This window comes from Varroa destructor, unplaced genomic scaffold (genome assembly GCF_002443255.2).
Source record: "Varroa destructor unplaced genomic scaffold, Vdes_3.0 BEIS01000007.1, whole genome shotgun sequence".
Taxonomy (NCBI): domain Eukaryota; kingdom Metazoa; phylum Arthropoda; class Arachnida; order Mesostigmata; family Varroidae; genus Varroa; species Varroa destructor.
Window position 1 is genome coordinate 24,423,006 of NW_019211460.1, and position 26,091 is coordinate 24,449,096.

At 42.4% G+C, this 26,091-nt stretch overlaps 1 protein-coding gene across 2 annotated transcripts in view; it reads right to left on the bottom strand.

The window, feature by feature from the left end:
• The window catches only part of LOC111254148 (uncharacterized), a 129,069-nt gene that overhangs the window by 86,693 nt on the left and 16,285 nt on the right, over positions 1 to 26,091 (bottom strand). For both annotated transcript variants that reach the window (XM_086974035.1, XM_086974036.1), the window contains exons 4-5: positions 19,244 to 19,321; positions 13,472 to 13,537 (exon numbers count right to left, since the gene is read on the bottom strand). In XM_086974035.1, the coding sequence (XP_086830161.1) occupies positions 13,472 to 13,537; positions 19,244 to 19,321 (144 nt within the window). The remainder of the gene's footprint in view (positions 1 to 13,471; positions 13,538 to 19,243; positions 19,322 to 26,091) is intronic.

Here is a 26,091-nt window from a genome sequence, read left to right on the forward strand (position 1 = left end):
TTGCTTGCATTTGTAGCTTTTTGAATCATTTTAGATATTCGCGTCAATCGTAGGTACAATACTCGGTCAAATATCGCTATTGACTTGGTAGTCCATAGTTGATAACGGGTTATTTTCTTAGAAGGAACCCATGAGATAGAACGAATAGGTCGTAATATTCTGTACCAGGCTTCGCTGTACTGTAGAGGCAATAGTTCAAGGCCAGATGAGATGAAGGCAACCAAGCAGCAAACAAAAAATAAATAAACAACATCGATCAATATATATATAATTAACTCATGTCTTTGTTAGTATGCATTAGCCTCTATTTGTAGCAGAGGCCGTTGTGGTCCAAAATGAAGAAGGACAAACGCTTCTTAGAAACTGAGACGTGTTCGCATTAGACTTTTCTGTCTACCAACTAGCTGTGCGGCCGGGCCCGTTGGTAAATCTCCCTGTGCTGCGTACTCGATGGGCAAGTGAGACCGACAGGGCTATGGCGGGGCAGGCCCGGCCCGGCAGTGATCGTCTAACAGGGGAACAATCAGGAATACATTACCAACGGGTAGACGAATACTCGCTGTGAACAAGACTTAAAACTGGAGGTGTGGTATAGAACGGTCGGTCGAATGGACGAGGATCACACGTCTGCGGGAGCGAAAAGGCGGATTGGTTATAGCTACCTTGAATACATGGGTACGTCAGGAACCATACGGTGGACGTCTGTATGGACGCTTGCAGGTTCATTGGCTGGCAAACTAGTTATTTAGTCGCTTCTACAACCTCTTCGAAGTCGTCGCCGTTCCACCATTCGCAGGCACTGGAAGGTTTATGCCACACTGGGGTACACATGGACACACACGCGGACAGAAGGTCCACTCACTAGTCACACATACAAACAGCTTGTTTACCGAGCTGGAAGCTAGCTATGTTTTATTATGTACATATCTGATGCATTTACCTAAGTCGGGTGCTGGAGACAACTAGTTGAATGTTGAGGATTGACGGTTACTGATAGAAAGCGTAAACGAATTCACCGTTGGCAAAGGAAACTTGCCACTAGAACTCACTTTTGCCTGTTGGCTCCTTAAAAGGGCCAGCAAAACTAGAATGTAGCGTTTGTAGATCTTCGATATATAACCTTGTAAAACTCTGTACGTATATGTTAATGTAAGTTCGCGTTAAGTGGCACACAAGTTAAACATTTTAATTAAACACAACCTCATCAGTTATCGGTCGATTATTTCTAGGAAATAATATCTATGATGATCTTGCTTTTAGATTTTCAAACTGTACCTATCTAATAGCTAATCTAGCCCATATCTAATGCTTGTTAGAAACAAGTATCGCTATAATCTCATAGAAGGTGTGTAGAGCCTGCTGAACTTAAACTTATCTGGGCGTATACTATGTTACGCTAGAAACACGTATAACCACTAACACAGATAGTGCAACGCTATCCGTTATTTATTCGTATCATAATGGAAATAGCTGCATTTTTGCAGTACTTACAGATACAGTACCTGGTTTTGCAAAGATACTTTATCTAATAATAATTAAGTAAAAAGTCAGATTTGGGTCAGATATAACGCATCTGTGCAACTATGAGAGCCTACTCTGATAGGTGTTTACAAATTAAATGGCCGACGCTTTATGAATGACGCCATTGAACAGCTTTTTGACTTTATGCCCTCTATTGACGGCCCATTGAGTCATTATGTCAGAAGCATGTCGATACTTTACATGTTCAATATACATGCTTATCAGGCACATGCACATACAAGACGCTCCCTTGAATGAGAACAATCTAACAAAATACGAAAATGTATAGTCCGTTCTATGCCCCCGGCCCCATTTTTCTTCCTTAGCCCGAATCCTCAATATGGAACGATTACAAAAAATAATGCCTTTGCACGCGAATCATACACTGGGGCATTTACGGTTTTACATCTGCTGTTTCTGCTGTGCAGTTGACTGCGTCACACGGGAATCGACAATTTTTCGTCTATGTTAAATATGTTCGAGGCGCATTGCCACATCTAGTGTAATTGTTCTTGACTCTCGTTCTTCAGCGTGCATACATTTAGAACGCTCTGTCGAAAACGCAAATTACAGTTGCGGTACAGATATGGCTGCAGACAATAACCAGACGCCGAACTCTGTTTAAGGAAAAAACCACATCTATTGACTATAGCCATATCTACAGTGATAACCACCTCTCAACCGTCATCTGTTCTCTGACTCAGTATAGCGTATAGTGGTAAAAGGGTAAACAATCAAGATTAGGTAAAACGGGAAACAAATACACATCCATTTTTATTTCACAGTTTATGAATAAGGAAATAAGCTTCTTTCGACAGACCATACGTTACGTAATCAGCTGCCAAGTTTAATTGTAGCCTCGCCCTATGATGCGAGGGGGTTCAATTTCCAAATAACCATATACTGAACTTCTTAGAACTTGGTCATGGAGCAGTTGCGTTTGACTTGATAGACCACTTACTGGTAATATATTCGGAACAACCGCGTCCATATTTTATTTCTTTGAAACGATCATTTTAGACGCTAAAAGACTCTAGCAGCGTTCGCAAGACTGTATTGACTAGCAATACTAGTGTCTCTGCCAAATGATAGGTTTTATTGAACAAAAATTACTTCTAAGGTTTGTCGGTGTAAGAGACGGGCTAATTCGGAGTATCTTTTAAGAGGTATTTCTGTAATACTTAGCAGTGTTGCCGGATTAGTAATTGGGAATTGGATTGGGCGACGTTTAGTTCGCCGTCCGCCGCATGACTACCAATGGACCTCATTGCTGCAGAAGTTTCCACAGCAAAAAAAAAAAAAAAACATTTTTTGGACATTTTAGCGAAAATTTAATATGGCAGCACTTTAGCGCGAAGGGTAATCCTAAAAGACCGTAATCTGGAAACGGTCATGAGAGTAGAAATGTATTCTTGATTACCGAAGAGACACTACGTAAAGCTTATATAGATGTCATGAGATCTATTGTATTGATTATAATTTATATAAGAATTTATATAAAAAAATATATAATAAGAGAGTGTTGATTATAATTCAGGTAACTCAAGTGCTAATAGGCGGGTACAGCCAATCATTAAAAAGATTTATATAGCCGCGATAGGCAAATCGCGTGGTATAGTACGTTATACCGTTTTAGCGAGCATCTGAACATTAACCTATCAAACTGGTGGGGATACAATGCACTGAGCTTTTCCTTACAGAGTTAGAAAAATGTCATTATTTTGTTTTTCTGTGTAACAAAATCTGTGCTGTTATCTTGCGAATCACAAATTCAGATTCAATATAGGCTAGGGAACGTTAACATTGAAATCTTTTTGCTAAAAATATACTGTCTATAAAAATATAGATTAAAAATACATGACAAAAGCTAAAAATATATTGTTTATTAGTATTATCTTGTTAATTGTGAGAATAGATAACGATGGCCAAGTTTAGATTTTCGTATCTGGATCTACTTGTATTTGATACCCATTTACTAAATCTAGCCTTCAATTCGTACCTTTAACACATGGTTTTCTGTTGTCCTTCGAATCAATAGGTACATTTAGAATTTAGCCTAGATCCTTAGAAAGGTAGGTAATGATACACAGAGCAGCAGTGTGTTTGAGTCCTTCTATTGCTAGGAGAACAATAACAGGATATGGATAGCAGCATGTACGTTGTGTATACAATCTAAGCTACTGCCTAACGTTTTCGCGCCGGAGCAAAATGAAAAATGTATTTTTTTTTTTGGAAATTGACGATTTAGATTAGTCTTTTAGAGCAACTTTTAAACATTCGAAAAAGATTTAGAATTTATTCAACTTCTGCATTTTTTGGCCTGCTGTCGAGCGAAAATTTAATTCTGTTAAAGCGTAACGCATTTGAACAGAACTTCGGCTACACCTGCCAATATCGCTAGATACTACTAAAGTTATTTGCGAATTAAAAAAAAGAACACTTTGCAGACGACTAATTTGTAATTTAGGTTCCGAATTAAAAGTTTAATTGTTATAATTCTATTGAATAATCATGCCCGTTAAGAATGACGCGTCCAACACATGCGAAAAGCTTTTGAAATGTCCGCTCTTATTTAGATACAGGCAAAGCGTAAGAAAAAATACTTTATACGCAGCATCCGATATAATAAAGCTGACTTTTCCAAAAAAAAAAAAAAAAAAAAAAAAAACGTCTACATCCTTGAAGACAATACAAGGTACTGAGGTATAGATATAATCATATAATTTTGAGTGCACTATTTAGAACGTGATCTAGTGCTTTTTAAGACGAACACGACGGTCGTTGGAAGGGCTGGACAACTTTGAACTGCTCAGGAGAAATTGCTTCTTATATATTTAAGATATCAATAAAAGATAAAGAAAGCTCGAGCTGCGTGCGTGTGATACTTCTGAAGGTAAAATTCTATTCGTAGCAAGTGCCTACTGAAACTCTAATATAATATTGTTGATTTCCACAAGAATGAACGCTAGCAGGAACAGTCTTAGATCTTTCGAAATTCTTAAGTTTGTTTAATAATGAACCTTCTCAAAGATGGTAGAAAAACACTTGTATGATTTTTTAAATTTTGTTACAGGTATTAGTGTGTTAACTTGATTTTTCCTAAAATCTATAAAAAAAAAAAAAAAAAAACAGCTTCCTGCTTATTGCAGTTCGGATTTGTTGTTCGGGCTTGGACCGCTCTTCCGAAAATATTTTTTCAGTGTTTTGTCTCTTTCCTCATTACAACATTTAGAGTAACATTTTAAGCCAGTTTATAAAGTAAAAATATTACGTATACTATCTACCGCATTGCAGTCTGAAGACGGCCTTTTCCACAATACGAAACCTGGCTTGAAATTTCCATCACGTTACAATTAGAAGGTCGTCAACGAAGTATTCACAATAGCATCCCTCTAGTCTGCCTGCGTGTCATAAGTCTGCACAGTTGAAACGTAGCGTGCAACTAGCAAGCTCCTATTGCCATAGTTCTACATGTGCGAATCCCTTTTACGAGAAATTTTCAAAGGCTACCATTTACTATAGCGTGGCACGTGGTTCCATAGAGTGCGCTGAAACGTGTCCTTCGACGAGCGACACATTTCGATGAGGTGGTTACGTAAATAATTTACATATAACAAAATAGTACTATTGATACCGTGTTCTTAGGATATTTCTCTTAAGATTTATTGTATATCATCCCCTTATTAGGTCGTATATTTTCTCCTACATACACGCATATATCGTGGAGCATATGTAAATGCGTTTACCCAGATAGATAAGTTCTAGTTCATGTAAACGGTATATCATTAAAGCAAGCAAGGACAGAGGATTACGAGCATTGAACTCGCACCGCATAAGTGCAATGCATCTCATTGGTACAGCAGTTGCACATGCTAAGGCCCATATTGTTATGGAAAATGCCTAAAAGTGAGAACAAAGGCTCGTGAACGAAAAAATACACACGAACCCCTTTTTCTAGAAAAAAAAATAATATGGAAACAATGCTTTTTTCTTATAATAGGTTCCAACAGTCGATGGCAGTCGAGTTGGTCAAAAGCGCCAACCAAGGTAATCTTTTGGTATATGTTTTTTTATGCATCAATTCAACCGAATAAGCCATATTTGGTCCACGCAATTTAAAAACCTCTTAGCAACATAAATGCATACAGAAATGGCACTAGGCCGCGTAGCTAACCGTTCTGCTAGGAAGATAAGCTACAGTTGTAATCGCAATCCAAGTTTACTTGAGCAGTCCTGATTTTCGGGACAAAGCACCGATTTTTCTCACTTTGCCAGCATGTGCTAGTCGCACCGGTGATTGATGTATGATATAGAAGTCACTTCGACTTTTCATGGCTCAGGAACTTCTCCGTGCCACTAACACTCCGCGGTAGCTATATATATGTTGTAGAAGGACTTGGTCTGTTTTTTCCGGCATCGGATCACCGTAGCACTATGACTACTACCACTAAGAATTACACTGTTAGAGCGGGCGTCATCGCCACTGTAAAAGGATTAGAACGCTAAAAGTTTGCACATATGTGGCAGTTCCCACTTCGCTCTGCTATCTCTGCACCAATTTTTCGCTATAACCCTCTGCCGGTCTTCCAATATTCGTGCCTTCGCTGCAGGCCTCAGCTATTGTTGATATCCATTGGATTCATTGCGTTCTCCCTGCTCTAACCACCAGTTCTTCCTACTGCCTGCAGTTGCTGCTTTGCGTCCTTTTATTCACTCCTTTTTACTCTACCTGCGGCTACTACTACACTCTGCGGCGGCAGCTATCTCGAGCAGAGCAGCGTTTCGTCACGCAATCATACGTCGACGCCGTATGACAGTTACAAACGGCTGACGAGGGTCCTAAGGAGTGTCGTGCCGCCTCCGCTGTCAGTGGTAGCAAAGGGCAGCAGCGCCTGGGCAGGGCGTCACTACCGCAGGCGAGTGCGCCTGCCTTCAGGCAGCCGACACAAGCAGTTATCGCTTTCGTCGCCACCACGACGCGTGAAGAACGTAGGTTGGATTTAGGAAGGTTTCTGGAGCCATTCTACACTAGCCAGCTTGGCCGCTAGCATCTCTGCTGGCACGAGCAACTTGCATGTCCTCATTCCAATGGTCCTTGGGCAAGAATGCGAGTGGCGCGGCTCTCGTCGCCTCCAATCTGTCTTGCATGTTGGCGGAATACTCTTGCTACTCTCTCAGTCCTTCTTGAGCTCTTGTCATCTTCAACAGCAGCCCTTTGTCTACTATTCAGCCGTAAAGTTGCCAGTCATCCGGTCCAGCCCACGCTGATGCAATTGTCGGACCTGCTGTTGCGGCTCTTCGCTGCCCGTATCACATGGCGCCTCCTCAACCTCTGTTCGGCGCTTCTGCAGAGAGGTTTTCTCACCGGGTCCTTTACAGCAGTTGGCACTTCTTCATGATCCCCGATACCTTGCTAGGTATTTCGTTTAGATTTTCTGTTGTTTACATATACAGAGTTCTTCCATAGAACAATAGGTGTAGATGGCTCACCACTGCTTCTTTTCGCCGAAGCCATGATACTCCTATTTTGTTATGTACCCCGAGAAACCAACAACCTTATTTGCGCCGGATTGTTATGTTTCAGCTTATACTAATATCACTAAATATAGCGACAACAACTGTAATAAACACAAATAGAATTATAATTCTATAGATCTATTCTTGCAGAATGAAGCTCTTCGAAAATAATATCTGACTTGCTTTTATCTAGTCCTTTTTTTACTCTTCCCGCATTGCACGACCCGCAAATTACCAAATGTCAAGTCGAAGTGAAAGACGTGCTACGCTTTTCTAATAATAAATAATAATAGAAAGGCCTGCACGGCCTGAGCTACTTTTGAAGAAACCACTCATTCGCTCGTACATTTTATCTAGTATACATGTGCCTCACAAGTATCATAATCTTTGGCCCGTAAATCATAAAATAATATTCTTTACTAGCGTGGAATAAGTTTGTTAAGTTACCACCAAGTTACTGTGGTACCGGAGTTGAGTCATTCAACTCGTACGAATTAATGACGATGTCGCATGTACTTCCCAAACCGATCTAGACCTGGTCGTATGCTTTATGAAGTTTCTTGGCGATTATATTGCCGTGTAGTACACGGTTCAGGTAACAGCGACGATCCATAACTGTGAAGTATTTATAAAGAGATGTCTGTATAATAGTGTTTGCTCTTGGCGCTCGCAAAGATGGCGGAGATAATTACCAGCAGTGCAATAAGCGTTGCCGAATACCTGAGCACATCTACTGCAACCTGACAGAAGTGTACGGCCGAACTCCGACGCATACGTAGTCGTTGACAGAAGCTTCGGGTAATGGTGCGAATAGAAACGAGTTGCTGCTGCTGATCTCTTTGTCGGTATGCGTCTTTCTCATACTTCTACTCTTGGCTCCGACTCCAGTTGCTGTCGCCGCAATGGCCTGACGCCACTGGTTCTGTCGCTGACGAGAGAGATTATGTCGTTCGGTCGTTGGTTTGTCCACTCTACTGTGCTAACGACCCAGCCAGCAGCAGGAATAGGAGCTCCACCATCGAAGGCAGCAACGACAGAAGCGAGTCTGCAGCTCGCAATCAAATCGCATCTCGGCTTTTCGCTGCAGTAGGAGAAGCGGCAGTCCTACCTGCGGCCTTATCGTTTGCTTCGTAAGGCCCAGCTTCGACACCACGGCAGCATACCAGTACGGTGTGCGCCTATACAGGCCGTCTCTATTTGCAGATGTCTAGCCGCAGATGGCTCTGGATACAATACGAAGCATAACGATACAGCGCTGCCGCCGTCGCTACTGCCATCGTCTGTTGGACGCTGTCATTATCAGATGCCAACAACCAGCTACTTCGGCTAACAGACAAACAAACTTAGGTTATGCTTGATCAGTTGGGCGGGTCAGCCGTCAGACCAAGACGGCCCAGACACGCCACAACCTAGCCAGTCACCGTGTCCTTCTCTAACAGCCAAGTTTGCTAAGCCAAAAGCTAGTGCTAGGGAGTAGGCTTCATCTTGGACTCCTTGCTTTTTCGTTGTTCGTGGCGCAGTTTTCACCCGTCTAAGCAATGCTTGCTATAACACTGCACCACTATTTTCTGTAGTATACACAAGAAGCAAGATGAGATCTCTTCTGCCACTGCTAGCATTATTAGCTACTGTGCTCAGAGCAGTCGCTTTCTAATACGAATTTTTTTTGCCGTTACTCGTGGATATTTTTATTCCGCCAAATACAATATAAAACGTTCCGTAGCGCTGGGGATAAAAGAAAGCAACGTATGACGGTTTCGAGCAGACGTTACTTCTAATTCACTTTTAGTCTTACTCTAGTAAATTCAGACAGCGACATCCATCTTGAAGCAAAAAAGAAAAAATTATCTAGAACTTTCCTTCTCAAAGGACGTCTTTGGAAGAAGCCTGGTTGTTCTTTCATAAAGCTAAGTAACTTTCTAGATACAAAAGAAACATGTTTGCCTCTAGCAGAGTATAACATTTGCCGTGTGTCTATTGTGTATGTGAACATGGGTGTCTGTGAATACAGGGCCATATGCACGTGGACGATAAGTATATATGAACGTAAGTATAAATAGATGGTCTTGACAGGTGATTCATCTGTTGCCTTTTTGAAGCTGGAACTTTATAAAACACAGTACTCATCGCAGACTTACTTTGGCTTTCTGGTTTTCTTGACATCTGCACCCTATCGACTAGAACGAACGTACATCGGTTGTATCCATATAAAGGAAAGAGAACTTTAAAAATACACACTTATTTTAAATATATTTTTCACAGCCATAACTTGTTCATGATTCCTCCGTGTGAATGAAACAGTTTAAAAAAAAACCAGTTAATAACTAAGGCCAATTATTTAATTCAGCTTCCTCTAACATCATGTATATTGCGTGAACATAGTTAGATAAATTTACATAGACTTTTTGGTAAATGTAATCAAAGAAAATGCTCATCGACGCAAAGCTTATTCATTATACTACTTTTTGGGCAAATTTTTTGCCCGCGGTGCGGCCCGTCGGACTTAAACCAATCCTATTTCGGTTTCGGATTATACAGCTAAGATACGAGTACATTTATTTTGGCTACGCCGTCGGGCAAAACTAGAAGACAAAAACTAAAGGTATGCACACGCTAGATATTCGGCAGTATTCAGTTTATATATTTCCATCTGTGTTTCTGCAGATTTATGCATAAGAGACGCCTTCTGCAGATCGGGAGAGCTCATATCACGATCGATTTCTACACGTATAGATAAAATACTACCTAATAGTTGGCGTCACTTCCCTAGACGTATGTTAAACTTGAAAAAATATCACGCGTTCGATCATCGAATTTCTCCAATGGATTGTTTTCGACAACTCAGCCAACATGCAACAAGACTACGATTGCTTTTGTTGATTCGCTCGATCGTATCGCTCAATCTTTCCGGTCGCTCTTCCACCCGCTGCACTGCAGAACCCTTGACCGGCTGTGGAAGAAACGGAAGTCTAGCATTAACGCCTGTGCTGGTGCAGCTGAAGTGGTACTTTCAAGTGTCAGTTGGTCTGTGGTCACCAGCAGCAACAAGTCGTTCGCCATCTGATGACATCCCACTCACGGTCACCACTTCCCGTCTCAGTGCTACCAGCCTCTCGCTGATTCCCGCTGCGTCGTGGAGTTTACTAGCATCTGCCTTCTCACCCACTCCTACCGACTACTAAGTAAACACATCTTGCGACACATGAGGGTTGCAGAACAAGAGAAGCAGGAGGTGGGGTAGCTACGCCGGCGGAACGGTGCAGCATAGCTCTTGGAAGTTTCTGCTCCTGCTGCGACCGCTGTTGTTGTTGTTGGAGTTTGTCGACGACCCAACCTACTGTTGTGCATCGTAGTATTCGGCTGTCCTCTCCCTTCTCAGCATCAACAGTAGCAGCAACGGCAGAAAATTTTTTTTTCACCCTTTGCCTAACCGCTACAGTGGGCTACTCCAAGTTGGCCCGATTCTACGCTATCACCACTCTGTTCATCATATACCCCCTTTGAAGCGTTAGTCCCCGGCTTCGTCTCGTCCCTTTCCGCTTCTACCCCCACCAGTGTTGCCTACGAAGCTCTCTGCTGTAAGCCTGCTCAGACCAAATGAGAGGTTTCCTCACTGTTTCCCAAACCGCCCGGCCCTCCACCCTTATCCCGACGAACGTTACAAAGTAGAGGGCGACGAGTTAGCGGTTCGGCCAGCTGCCAGACGGGCCGACGGCCGGGCGGGATTTACTCAAATCCGATTCCATCCGCATCGGCTGGGCGGCCAAAACGAGTAGCGTTCGCTAAGACTCTAACCGTTCGAGAAAACTTTGCTTTCAACCGATAACAACAGAAGTAGGGCGACGGCGGCTGACACAGCCGCAGCCTCGGGGCTGCGGAATCGCCCGGTATAGCCGTATAGGCGTTGGGGGCGAAGGAGGATTGCGGAGAAGGGCGTGGAGCAGATGGAAGGGGGCGTCATAGCATTGGGTTGTAGTATTGCCTGTTTCACAGCTGCTGCTATTGCCTGCTAGCTGTCGCTGACGGTGGCCGCGGCGGCGGCGGCGGCGAGTGGATGGAAGTGGTGAACATACTGCTGCAGAAGGAGGGTACCATCGAGGGGATTCTAGAGGGAGCGGGTTTACTGAGTGAGAGCAGGCGAAGCACGAGAACACCAAGGAAAGAAGTCGCTGCGGCTACTGTCACTGCTGCTGGCCCGTCGATGGGATAGTTCGCTTGTTTCGTGAGACTAAAAGAGTAGAGGGGTTTGTGCGGCCAATGGACGGCAAGAACATTGCAAGTGGCGGAATAGCTCAAAGACTGACAAGAAGACGAAGATAACCGAGAAGAAGGATAGAGGGCTAAAGTTGTTCGTGTTGCTTTCCACTCGACTGTAGTTGCCGCAGAAGTCCAATAGTCAGTTAGTCGCTAGGCCCGTCGGCTGTCAAACAGCCCGGGTTGGTTCGTCAATCGTTTGACCATCCTCGACCGGCCACTAGTTGTTCGTCCTATTATGGAAGCGGCTGCAGACGAAAATCTTTCATCTAAGCTTTTAGATGTTTTGTTGTACGAATCTACATATAATGTACAAGTTGAACGGCATCCCCGCAATTCAGTTTGACGTATCACTTCGTATTACCAGTAGACATTGTCTGAAAAATCTGCAGGAAATATCGCATCATATTGCTTGCCTAGAGACTTATAGTAAACAAGCGGCGTGTTCACGTTGAGAGCTTTCAGTCTCGTTTGGTGTGGAAATGGAAATATTTAGCGAATGTGTGATAAGACGTCAAGCATAAACTGCCAGCCCCTTACAATCAGAGCGTCAGAGTAATAGCGTGCTTTTTCGTTGCAATGATTAGGGGCACTTTTAGTTTCCGACGGTTGAATTTTACTTGCTTATAGTTACATTGACAAGGGTGGTAAAATGCCCGCGATCGTGTGTGTCAGTTGTGTAAGACTCTTGGCCAACAAGGGCAAGATACAGGAAATGCAAACGTAAAAGTGCTAATGATACTTAAATAATTGATTTTCCTAATCCACGCTATAGATTCCATAGGATTATGCTCCATAGTAGGTTGAGCTTCCATTGGAATAGCGCTTTCACTATTCCCTTTAAGTTCATTGTTTATCTTGGCACTGTGGCATAGATAATTCTGATTCTATGCCAAGGTAATTTTTGAGACGTGTGGATATATCTGATACTTATAGACATATATGCGGAGCACAGGAACGTAAAAGTGCTCAGAGAATGGGTACGCAAGGACCGATTGTTGATGATAAAGTGGCGCATTCAGTATATCTATAGAAAGACAATTACTGCGAAGTCGACTGTTCATTATATACGAATGTTCCTGCGGCACATCATAGTTATTAAAGTAACCTCGAAGATAACACTGCAAAGGGTAACTCAGTATAGTTGAGACTGAAATTTCTCAAGCACATATTGAATGGCTAGTGTCGTTACGTCGACGACAGAAGACCGTATACCTAGCAAATTTGATTTAGCGGGACCAATGGCCGTCAGATAACTTTCTAGTCGTTTTTTTTTCCGAAAAAACTCGGAACCAATACAAGCAGTTCGTCTGTTGGTCGGGCCACGGTGATTGAAGTATGTGAAGGGCACGATGACCTAATGATTGAAAGCAGTGATCGGTCGCGTCTATAGCGTTTATGACAGATGTAACGGTTCACTTTATCCCAAAAGGCTAGATGTTTGAATTAGTATGCCAATTCGTCGGTACGATTCGGCCGCACGGCCATCGTTCAATAGCAAATATTGCACAACGGAATACTAGCTGATTTACCGAAAGCAATGCACAAAGACGATACAAGGACGAAACGGCCTGTTCATCAAAGATACAATCTTAAAACAAAATGATACGAAAATGGTCTATACTCAGTAAATATATTCCAGTTCCTGCAACATATTATGTAATTTATTCAGTCTCGTTCTTCTTAGAGTAGAATTTACCTTACTGTAGTATTACGTGCATCGCAAAAAAAAATCACAAGGTTTATTGAAAATGTCAGAATAGAAAAATGTGATGAAAAAAAGCTTTTGATATTATTAACTAAACTTAATAATTTACTGAAATTTCATCTGACAAACACGAATAATGGTGCTGGCAAGCCAGCCCACGCCTCACTAATTATATGTGCGTTACACTGAATATTCTATCATATTATACTGTTTTGTCTCGTGTTGACGTTAGGTACGCCTTTGGCGCATTCAGACGTATTTACCCCTTTGCAAGGCCTATTGATATCTCTAGAAACAATTTCTTGAAGCCGAAGCCGATCTTTCGCAAATAAAGCGAACCTACGCTTTCCGAAGAGGCACAGAAGCTTTTCTACCGAAAATATGACGGCAAAATGCTAGTGCTGACGTTTACATTCATATTTCGAATAGAAAACGATAGTGGAAATAAAATGACATCTCCAGGTTACGTACCTCCTACATCCACTGAAGTTGCTTGCACATGGCGCATCAATGACATTGTTGATCTGGAGAGTGATGCTGCAATTCAGGTAAACACCGACATAAACGTTTAAGCGTTAACGTTTTAGGCTGTGCTTAATGTTTTCTTAAAACCTGCCTTGGTTAGGACAAACACGTGTATATGGTACTCAATAACAGGATAGCAAGTAACCTAAATGACCGCGGATACTTTTGCTTTCGTAGCAACTGTGAGTTCGAGTAGGATCCATACAGAACGGAGAGCTTTCTTATGCTACAGACCGTACTGGCACTTTTTGGAGATTTTCATGAAACTCTGAGCCGCCTTCAAGCCAAAGCAAGTCACACATCTTCCTTCACAAACGACCTTGAAGAGTGCCCTGTATTTCAATCGTTAAACGACGAAAGCATAAATAGAGCTATGTAATTTATTATATAGCTTGAAAATGGATAGGCGATCCGAAAAAATATGTTGCTATTCTTAGCTAGGTAATGAAGGGGTCCGTGTAACAGGTGTTAGTCACCTGCTTATTCGTCGTCATAGACCTCGCTCGTTGAGAAAAAAAAACGATAAGTTAAGCAATCTTAGACAATCAAGCATTTGAGAACTTATGTGTGAGTTACTGATCATCTTGAAAACGATTTTTGACGTTTTTTTCTTGTATTTTTTTTAGCTAGACATAGTTCGATAAGAGAAGCCCATGGATAAGAAGTGTCTTTTGTGTGAGGCTAAAATGATATCACCTTAGATAACTACTAAGCGTTCTTTTCAGTTCAACACAGCAGGTACAGAGATGAACTAGCTTCGAAAAAAAAACTTTGTTTCCTGCCATAAGGCCGAATGTGACATTTTCTGGTGGAAATCCTAAGAAAACAGCCACCCTTTTGTATGTTGACTTACGTGGCTCTTCGAACAGCCTAACATTCATGGTTAGCTTCCTGTTGAGATAGCGCAATATACGCATGGGTAATAGTTTAACGGCACCACAATGACGGATTAGCCGATGCTGTGAAGTAGGACACCTGCTACAAGGCAGTAACAAGACCAAAACACTATAGCAGGACATCTGAATGACAGATTATTAGGCTACTCGAAATTGTGTGATGTAATTATTTGAATAGAGTAATTTACCGGCTTAGTGAAACGGTCTGGTTTGCAATAGGGAAATAGAAATGGTAGCTGAGAAAAATGCAGTGAATTAACGGAGGTCATAAAAAAACCGCAACAAATTCGCCGTCGTAACTCAGGTTCAGGCCGAACGCGTCTAATTTCGGCTTATGTTCGATTTAGACGAGTACCTCAATAATGGAAGGTAGGGCCTAATATGTACACAGATGCATATCGTCCGAATCAAGTGTGAGGAACTGGCCAAAAATTGTTTAAGCCTTTATTACGGATGCTGTACGTGTGCACCGTGGTTCGTTACCGTACCTATTATTGATAGCAAAAAATAATTCGCCTCTGTTAAGCCACACTGCACCATCTAAAATGTTACATAAATAGATAACGTCTAGATTCGTCCAACGTGTCTAGTAGCGACATGCCGTTCTTGTATTTCCTTGTTCCGTGATCAAGATTATTTTGTGGTTCAGGCTGGTTGTTTTCGAGATGAGAGTGTAGGAACAAGGTAGCCGGGAGCGGTTTGGATACAATGAGGCTATGCGATGGGTACGGCGTTGGAAATGAATGTGGCTACACGATTGCTCTAAGCCATGTGCAAGTCCGAACTCGGACTCAGCCACGCGTGAGGAAGGGGCTTTACTCATTCGACACTATGCATATGTGCGTACACTCAAAAATGGTGTCGACGATGTCAGTCATGTACAGGTTCCTATCTGGCAGGCGATGGTTCCAGCTTTGCCGTAATGATATCCTGGCCGATTTGATTTACAAGTCTCATTAAAATGGCTTACAGACAAGTTGAAGATGAGGTCGTTCATATGTCGCATTACAGCGTCACTACGTAAACGCCGCCATTGCCATTGGCGGTACTCTTTACTACCGTCGCGATGTTGGAAGTTGGCTGGCTCTACTGCCCCGTCGCTGGCGCCGTGCTTATCGTAAAGGCCTTGAACTATGCTAGTTCATGATTACGCTCTATGCCAGGCCTGCGGCAGCTAGCCGGTAATCAGTCGCTGGCGACTCGTGCTGTTCATGGTATCTCAAATACCTACATCTATAATTTGTAGATACTTATCAGTGTTTCTATGTAGCGCACGTGTAACTGAGCGACGTCTGCTTACAGCTAAGGTTCGCGATATTATTGGTATTACATATGCAGTATAAGCAACACACGGCGCCACCAAAGCGGCCGCCGTCACTGGGCGGCCATGGTGGAAAACCAAGCGTAAGCCGCCGCCGCCGCCGCTTCAAAATACACACCGGCCAGTAGTGGCGCAGAACGAATTGCGCCGCAAAACATTAGCTAAGTGCAGACCAAAGCGATTGCCTACAATTAGTTCGATTAATAATCTTTTCCAGATCCGCCGGCAGCCAGCCAATGTTCGTCATTCTATCACGACATCGCGTTAGGCACAGTCTATCAGATGCGTTTCGAAGTGGCGGATGGAGCGTAGGGTCATTTATTGGCTGATACGAGTCCATTGGACTTTCCAATGGTTCAGGCACATTTCGTCCTAAACGGATTGATCGTATTAAAAAAACTAGGCTTGCCAGCGAGCACGAACGGCGATTCGTTCAATCTACGTATCTTCGGCGTGAAAAAAATGATTGCATTGTGAGCTGAGCTGTTTAGCGGGTTCGAATCCCTGACACACCACTGTTCTCGCAGCGGTCACCGTACCTATCTGTCTACCAGTCTGGCAAACTCATCAGATTGACGAGAAATGTTAGGATTAAGCACAACTTCAACAAAAGGCTAAATGCTCTCATGATAATGGCTAATATAGTGAAGAATAGACAGCTGAGCAATTAAATCCCACAACGTTTTCCATCACACGACAGAGCAGGTCAATAACTTCCGCACTGCTTGGCTATTACAAATTTAAATAACGTTTGACTAAAGCAAGTTAGAGAAATCTTGTCATATCCGTGCTCGCGACAAAGTAATATTAACATATATGCTGAGTAAGCGGAATATATGTGCGCAGCAAGCAAAACACTTGCCAGTGATTTTGTCTTTGAAATTACTGATAGAGCGTATGGCTGTTTGCCTCGTTAAGCAGCGATATCTTGGGTCGCGAGCGAATATTTTCCTGGAGAGAAGCCACTAGTGGAACTATAAGACGGGTGTCATCAATATCGTAATTTGGATTGCACCTTCTATACTGAGGTGCGTATGATGAGGCTACCCCCTGAAATGTTAGGATCTTGTTATTTAAATGGCCTAATGCATCAGCACTTGTCCATGCTGAAGAATAGGGGATTCACGGTCCACCCATCAAAGAATCCATGCAAAACCATCCCAATAAAAATAATACGCGATTTCATATACCAGATTCAAACAAGTTTCTACTGTCATCAAAGTTGTTCGGACGGGGGCCGTGCGGTCCAACGGCACCCGCAGAGGCGTATGATGATATTTCATTGGAAAAGTGAAGTTCAAAACAACTATTCTAGGCGTAGAATGCGAAACTATGGCAATCTATTTGCATGAGTACGTTTAAATATGAATAGCATAAATACATCATCGGAAAAAAAGGAAAAAAACACTTTGAGGCTTGAGCCGATACGGTACTGCTTTTGAAGGGAACAGTTATTGAATACCCATGTTCAAGGCTCACGGTCTCATTAACAACCTAATAGAACACGCTATATACCGGCATTCTTTGCTAGCTCCTATCACCATCAGCATCTGAGAACACGCTTCCGGGATCGTTGAAAACCTGCCGTAGTGATTCACGCCCAACTCTCTTGGTCGTCTGATGAATTCGTTTGCCTTCGACTATCCACCTTCAACGACATAATCTCACAATTCGTTTTCGAATCTTAGCAATTCAGCGCTTCAGAGACTTCTGAACTTCCCTATGCAAACTATCTTTATCAAGAGCTTGAATATGTTTGCAAGCATATGCAGACGTACGGTGTGAAGTAGCTTTCCGTGATGCTAGACACGATCAAAAATGTCTTGCCCCCGAAAGGCGGACCCTTACCACCATCGACACACGATGGTCGAACTTTTTCATCAAGATGGGTAATTTTCGCAAAGCTGCTTCTGGCGCGCGTTATTACTGTCAACAGTGATTTAAAATTCACAATCTTGCAATCCAAACTGTGTTTATTTTCCATTCCGTTTGAATCTAGAAACTGTGTGTTTATGCCTTATAAGATATGCTGTCTGTCTGTCTGCCTATCTATTAGATTATTTAGATAGCGTAACTTCTAAGCGAAACGTATATAGAATTAAATGAGAGCTGACGACTGCGGTGAGTAGATGTCTAGCTAGATCGATTTAAGCTCTCAAGCACAGAAAAAATCGCACAGACACCAGTTTGCGAACAGAATAAGGCGAACTAGAATGTTTATACATTATCGAGTTGTACTGAAGATAGATAGTTTCGCACCCAAACTAAATATCTATGTGCGTTTTGTCTATGCGTAAAAACTGCCCCCTCTGCTTTCTAGTGATGGCACTCGTGACCCTGCCGCTAGAGAAGATTTTTTAACTGCGCTAGAAGAATAGACAGGTATTAAAGCTAGTGTTTAGTAGCCCATTCCTGACCGCAATCATGTTGCAATTAGGTGTCGGATATTCCAAACGCACTTCCGCTATCCGATACATTGGAGCCCCGCACCCGTACTTGGAACACTATGTTTTTGAACTGCAATCCTTTCGTGGTCCTTTACCCGAGCCTGAATCGTCCTTTGACATAATGTCACCCGCTTCTGGTTGGATTCAAATTGAAGTGAATTTCGAAGCCATACACTTCAACATAGTGAACTATTTCAAAGGCACACTTTACCTTGCTATTCATGAGCTTATAGCATCCATCCAGACACCATGCCCGTACCTGAAGCAGCGCTTTTCTTCTAAATTATTCTATACTTTTCCGTAATCTTGGTGACGAAATTTAAGGCACAGACCCTATACTTCGTTAGCAAGACGTTGATAGATAATCATGACCGACATTATCGGATGTTTCGATTTATTGAACTACAGAGAATTCGTAGAATCTTTCGTCGGAACGTCTTATTAGGGGACTTACTACTCAAAATGCGATTCGTCTTAAAAATAATCCGTTTCCTAGACTTCGGCTGTCCAAGTTTGAAACAGTTTAGCCCATTTGAAGCGCGCGTACTTTTGTTAGCAGTTCCGTAAACTAGGCTTTCTGACTGATTTTCAACAGTTATCTTGATACGACGTTAAAGGGTTTTTGTGGACGCGGCCTCAGACGCCGTTGAGAAACCGTTATAAATGGGCCTTTTTGAAGCTCCGTCATAATAAGCTTGCCTGCTTACTGCAGTTTTGCACCGTTTTCCTATTTTTCACAACACAGACGCCCTATCATTCACCTTCTGATCTATATGGTCAACATACTTCGATATTCCAACCCATTCAACGAATTTTCATCGCGATCGCTTTTTTTCAATGAATCTGGGTATTAGAGTCCGCTCCTCTTCCGTAACGTCTTTTCGTAATTTCAATACGAGCCCATATATGGTCACAAGCGCACGAAAATTATTGTAACTTGGTTCAAAATAAGTCGTGAACGATAGCTGCTATACTACAACTCGAATCATGTGCCACTCTACATAAACAGACGAAGACAAAATCTGATAGCTGAATTTTACATGACGGTTCGAACCTTCATATGTTTCGTGATGAAAAGCCATTGCATCGCGCATCGGTAAATGCCCTTCCTTCTGCAGCAGTTTCGAAATACCTTAGAGAGAAAAGGAGACAGTTGTTATTCAAAGAAAGCCCCATGCAGATATTTTGTGTGAACGGGAAGGCGGGTTAAAGTCGACACTACGCAATATTTCTAGGTAGCCTTATTTGAGTCGGTCAATATTATCATGTACAGCAGAACCCCATATAGAGCTGCAGCTCAGAATAGCACGATTTAAGGGAAGCAGCTAAGTGTACTTGATTTGCTTGACTAATAAATATCAATAAGTAATAACGGGTTCAGCCTGAACCAGCATGTAATATTATGAAACATCTCGTTATTAGCAAGGGAATATCCCGATTATCCAGGGCATTTGTTTCGAAGTAACAGGTGTGTCACACATTTTCCTTTGAAGAGACACGTTTCCGTACCATAGATTATTAGGCACGGCAAATATTCTAGCAAAAAGCTACATATAGAAGTAAGATTCACACTGCCCATTTCTCCTGTTGATTAAGATGAGGTGAGCGCGAAATGTTGCAATTTCTTCCCCTATTTTGAGGGCAGCTTTAATGAAGTGGCAAGATTTATCTCAGCCATTACCATTAATCCGCCACTAGGCTTTGGTATTTTTGACCTAAGATAAATGCAATAAAGGTTAGTTGGTAGGGTATACTTTAAATGTTCGTGATAACGTCTCACACTTCGCTTGAGATCGCTGAATATCGGAAATCTGCGAAGCTATTCCTGTTTATTAAAACCATGCCTACAGAGATATTGGGTACAGACATCGGAAGCTTTTTCCATTATTCAAGCAACCAGCTGGAACCTAAGTAGATCACACAGTAAGACGCCTACTAATAAACATACAGGAATGCACTACGTAAGTTCCCAGATTGATGTCCCGGACACTACTTCTGTAAAAGTTCAATGCTGTTGTGCTCCAGCTGCCACGAAAAGAGGTGTTTTATTCGATATGGTTACGTCGGGTAAAACTGAAAATTTAAAAGCCCGCGAAACTGCGAGGCGGCCGCAATGAACCCAGTCGTTCAGTTTAGTAATCGGAGAGACAAAAATGCCAAGCGTGAGGCAAGCGACATGACAAATATGTATTCACAGTTGGCTCGATGCAGCCTAGCATAGGGTCACATGAACGTCGTACACCAGAATCCCGTTGTCTAGCCATTGGGAATCCCGGTAGTGTTTCACAACGGCTAGACAAAGATTTTTCCAAAGTTGGAGCAAACGCGTATGCTTCCGCTAGTGCCATACCGTACCTCCTTTTGTTACTTTACGGCGCTATAGGCCGCATTTGCTTGCTTGACACTGGTTAGCCGTCAAGAATCACGCTGGCCTTCGCCCGCCTTTCTTTGATTGTAAAGCCTTCTTTGCTGCTCGCTGTTGAAGGAAGCGATACAAATATCCAACAGACAGGTTGTAGGAACAGCGAAGACGAAAGATTTCGAAGAGTGAAAAGGAGCCAGACGACAAAAACTCGGAGGAAGCGTCGCTCAAAACTTCCGGCGGTGTCGGCACTACAGGACGACTCTCTTTGTGGCATCTCCATGGACTGCATAGAAGTTCGGTAAAGACGAGGCGATATGGATGTCGTGCGTTGCTCGTGGCTTCAGGCTAGCGCTCACGCTTTCGTAAGAGCGAGTACATTTTGGTTTCAATTCAATACGAGTATGATTGCAGGGGATAGAATATTACAGTTCCTATGCGGCTCGAAAGAACTAGTTCGTCTTACTAGAATGAGACAAACGGAGTGGGTCAACGCAACTAAAAAGGTAGCCATCATTGCCGCCGGAGCGTGCTGTATGTTCTACGCAGTGCATACAGAAATATGGTAGCTTCGACGTTTCTCCAAAAGTCATGACTAGCCAAGCGTAAAACGTATAAAACCTGACATACGAACCATCGATCAGGCATTCGTAACATACTCCAGTGTCGTAACGTAGACTTTCGGAGGCCCGTACCATCCGTTGAAGGTCAACTGGTTCAGCCATTTCTCTTCTTTAGACGAAAGCCACAACCAGAATAACCGCGATAATAACCTCCAGTACGGTATACGAAGATCTCATAAATATGCTCACCTCTTATGTATCGGTAGACATACAACAGTTCCAAATGCAATTTTGAATCGTTTTTCCGCGTAGACAATATCCTATTGATCCACCTTAAAGCTAAGCTCAGTATGGTGGGGCTTCGCCTATATCAAATCAAAGATATCATCGTAAACCCACAGGGTGCTGACTCTAAGATATTTACTTTCCTACAAACAGTACACTCGAGTTTGACATTTATTTCTAAGAAAAACATAATAGCATTCGTTTTCTAAAAGTGAGAGATCCGTCTCATCGGGAGTTTGAAAATAAAAGTATGCCAAAAGAGGTTGCTCTTTGAGGTCTCTTTGCGGTTTCAATCTAAACTGAAATCGTTGACCGTGTTCCGCACGTTCCTTACACAAGTGTTGATTCTATAGTCCAACATGCGATTTTACAATATGACAGAGACGAAACTACTGTATGGCATGAGACAACAAAATAAAGGAGAGAAAATATGTCCACGTCAAAGATACGACAAGTTCCACTACAAACGGGCAAGCTCTCATTAGAGGCGATTAGCAGGCTAAGATTCGTTAAGTCGGCATTAATGTCCGTGTTGGGTATCTCTTTTCCCTTCGACGCATTAATCTCTCTTTGCAATGAGATCCCCTCTACGTCCCCCAGGAAGTGACACGTTGTTGTCGGCGACCGAGAATCTAGTTAACACGGAGGACAAAGGGCGAGGTCATGAGGACCACATTCCATTTCCCAGGAAACAACTGAGATTACCAGGAGCGAACTTGAGATCTCCCCCGTCGGTCATCGTCCTTCTGATTCTTATTCTTTGCCGATGAACAGAATTTCTAGTATAGTCGTTGGCCGCTCATATGCCTGTCTCTGTTAGGTTCATTGTACACAAAATGCTCGCTTGCTCAACGTCGCATTTGTTTCATCCTCTACTCTTCCCTACGCTGCCTGTCCCGCATTTATCCTGACGGAAGCGCGGGCGCGAGGCCCGTAGGGCTGGTTATAACATACTGCAATATAGGCAACACGCAAAATGAAAGAATTTGCCGAATGTGGGATGCTGGCAGAATCTTTGGAGGTGGTCGCCGACAAGATGTTGCTGCTTGACAGGCGCCGGCGACCGACAGTCCCCATTCGCCAGCCGGCGATAACGGACTAGATTCCCCTTCGTCCATCACGCAAAACGTCGTCAAACAGAGGGCACGACGCATAAGCGAACAGGAACGTACCATAGAGCCCTACAGACTCGCAGGCCCAAAGAAGCAACACCAACGATTATGACCAGCGAGCACCCTCGCTTTGCGGACACATAAATGCCTGCCCCTCGATGTATCTAAAGAAGAGAAGCGGGCCATAGCGGTAGCGACAGAATCACCACTGACTGGCACATCTTACGCCCTGTACGACGATACTAGAGCGCAACCTATGCACGTAGGTATGTGTGCATATACAGAGAACTCATATAATGCTTTAGGTACGAGCAGGGACAGCAGAGGCATAAACGGTCGTATAGACACTCTTGTCGAGTTGACGCACATGAGCCTTAGCATCGCCACCGCTGCCATCAGTCGAGGTCAGAAAAGGAGTGTCCGTGGGCCAATGGCCGTCTGAAGGCCAGTGGTCGGGCAAAGGTCTGTCTGCAGGGATCTGGTGCTGTGTCAGGGATAAAAGTGCTTGGACGGAGCGTTGCGGGTTCTCTGTATTTCCGACGTCCCATGTCTGTTTCCCTCAGCTCGTTCTCCCTCCCTCTCCATACATATGTCTTGCTCTCTCGCGAAGCAGCAAGTACGCATCTCTCCGCGTCCTAATCAATAGCATCGACACATATTCTCTCACACGCTCCGATGGCCAAGTTGAAAGCACATAATCGACTACTGCTTACTTGGGTTGTCGCAAAGACGTGAGCTGTCTCTTAATGGACTCCTTCGAAGCTGTGGAAGGAAACAGTCCATCGGGCCTGACGAGTCGGTCTTGGCTCCCGGCCAAGGACCCAATGCATGGCAAAGGTGTACTGAAGTTAGCTCGGCACCGGCTGCCCCGGTTTGGAGCTTTCGACACTCAGATTATTTTTAGTTTAACCAGAGGGGAAAAACCAAAGCCAGCACATTAGTAAGCAATCAGAACGAAAAGGCAACATCATGCTACCGAGCTAAAAAAAGAGCAATTATTTGATCACGCTTTGGGCCCTTTGCCCATATGTCGACCAGCTAATGTTTATATTTGACATACAAGCTCTTAGGCTGTCGAAAGCACACATGTCGAATTTAATTAGATCGTATTTTGTATGTAGCTGAATTTCGGTAAGGTGCACCAATATCCTTATTGGGTAAGGTGGTATCGATGAACAGTGCACTTCTTTACCTAATTGAATAAGTTTTCCGATTTCGACGCAAAATTTCTCCTAACTTAAGCTAACTTTACAAGAACTGTCGCATCGTTAAAAGTTTAGTGTGTATCCTTTAGAAGCTGCAAGTTTATAATTCAACACTGCGTATTCATTCGAAAAATCGCTCAAGGCGTCCATCTGCTGTTAACTATGTTTCTGAGTGCATAAATACATGTATCTAAACTAGGAGCGTGCTCGTCTCCTTGATCAGTTCAGATTGGGAGGTTCTAAATAACTGAAGGTCATCTCAATCTTACCCTACTTCGTTTCCGCTTAGTTTATTTAGGCCAGACTTAAAACAAGCCCAATTTCTAGAGTCACGGTAAAGTACAGTTGTTCCAAGTTGTACTTTACCTCTTAGTTAGCGTATACTACATCGCTGCAATTGCAGCTCATTTTACCGGCAAAACCTCATCTATTTACAAAGCGTCCTGCAATAGGGTTTAATCTGTCGCATTACTTAGTTCGAATAACGTGAAGCTATGACCATTTCCCTTTACGGACGACTTCGAGAGCATGATTCGTCCAGCGTTAACTGTTCAGAGTTGTGAAAATACGTAGCTTCGCAATATTTAAACGCCTTACTCATACGCGCGGCCATTTGTCTGCGTACTTGCGACGCAAGCAAACACTGTCCAGCCATCTTCAATTCTTTTTCACTGTAGTATGCCTTTGTACAGTCTGATAGCGACCGACAAAAAATAGCTTTTTTTTTTGTTTTTTTTTTTATGAAATTAAAGTGGCTGGAACTTTGTATTAATCTTCTGCCATTTAACCGTACGTGTTTTCATTTACTAGATACTGTTCGATTCTCATGCGACACGTTCACATTGGTGTTTAGCATAAAAAAAAAGCACGGTAGTATGCTAAATGTTTTCGGCCCGATCATGTACAAACCAAAGACTGTGTATAACATTTATGGCCAAAGAATGGTTTCGAGCCAGTTACGCCCAAGGAACGGAATTATCAGGTAACGGTACACGGATTGGATTTACAAACGGTATCGTCCGTGTTAAGTTTGCTAAAAGAGACAAGCCCATTTCATCTTAAAGCTCATCCAATATAATTAAAGCTTTTTCGAGACTTTGTTGGTAAGTCCACTACACGTATCGGCGGATTCAACGAATTAATATTGGAATTCTATAAAATCCAAATCTTTAGATCAGGAAGCGTCTACGAGCCTGTGGAAGGGACTACATAACAGAATATTTCTAGGCAAAGCTAAACCTGGATGATTCTGCCTTTAGTAGAAGTTTGCATAAATACAAGTTACAGTTGAAGTGTCACCGTTAATTATCAACATTCATATTTTAATTGTATTACAGAGAGAAAAGAGGGGGGGCACAAAAAGAGAACATTGTCCTTGTGTTTACGCGAAAAGAGCTAGTATTAAAACAATTACAAACACCAATTATATATATCCGTTTTCAGGTTGTAACTCAACCAGGGAAATTCATAAAATGTTTACCTCGACAGCTTTCCTAGGATTGATACATTAAATTGAGCTCACAATCCTTACGTAAGCAATAAGGAAAAACTATATAAAACAAAAATGTCTATATACATATATATATATATATATCTATATATATCCTGAAAAAAAGGTGCACATTCCGAATTAAGGTGATTATGTATGTGTGATTTACTAAGGCTTACCGTGTGTCTTTCTCCTTTGAACATAACGTGAATTTACAATAGGATAAGAAGTAATAGCAGAAGGTAATTTAATCGGGAGGTTTTTGCATGGGCGAACTCGTGTTTATTAAAACAAATTTTGTTTATTTTTTAATGAGCTATAGACCGTCGAATATAGCATTTATGACACATATATGTGTGTGTGTGTGTGTGAGTTGCTAACTTAGAGGATATATATATATAAGCGATAAGATATATATATATATACATATAAGCGCTAAGCATCCTATTTGTCTAAAGTCGGAAGTTGCAGTATTAGTTGTTCGTTATGTGTGTAAATGGTAATCAAACTGTCTGAACACTATAGTTGATAAACAATATTACTATTCTCTCTAGTAGTGCTCTTTGAAATTTCTAGCCTTCCAGCTCTTATACAGGACGAACCTCTCTTGCAGCTCCCAAGAATATATGGAAACGAAGCCAGTGAATAGAAGTAATTCATTAATTAAGTCCTAAAGATCGTACATAACGTAATTAATATAATCATTATGCTTTACAATGACAACTACCATAGTAGGTCTTAAGCTACGTTACTGATCCGCCTTCTTTAACCCATAAACACCTTTTTAACAGTAGCGATATTGGTAGTTGTAAATTGGCTGAAGTGTTTCTCAAATACGCCACGTATAAAACATTTCTCAGACACTGAATTTAAGCTTTAAAACAAA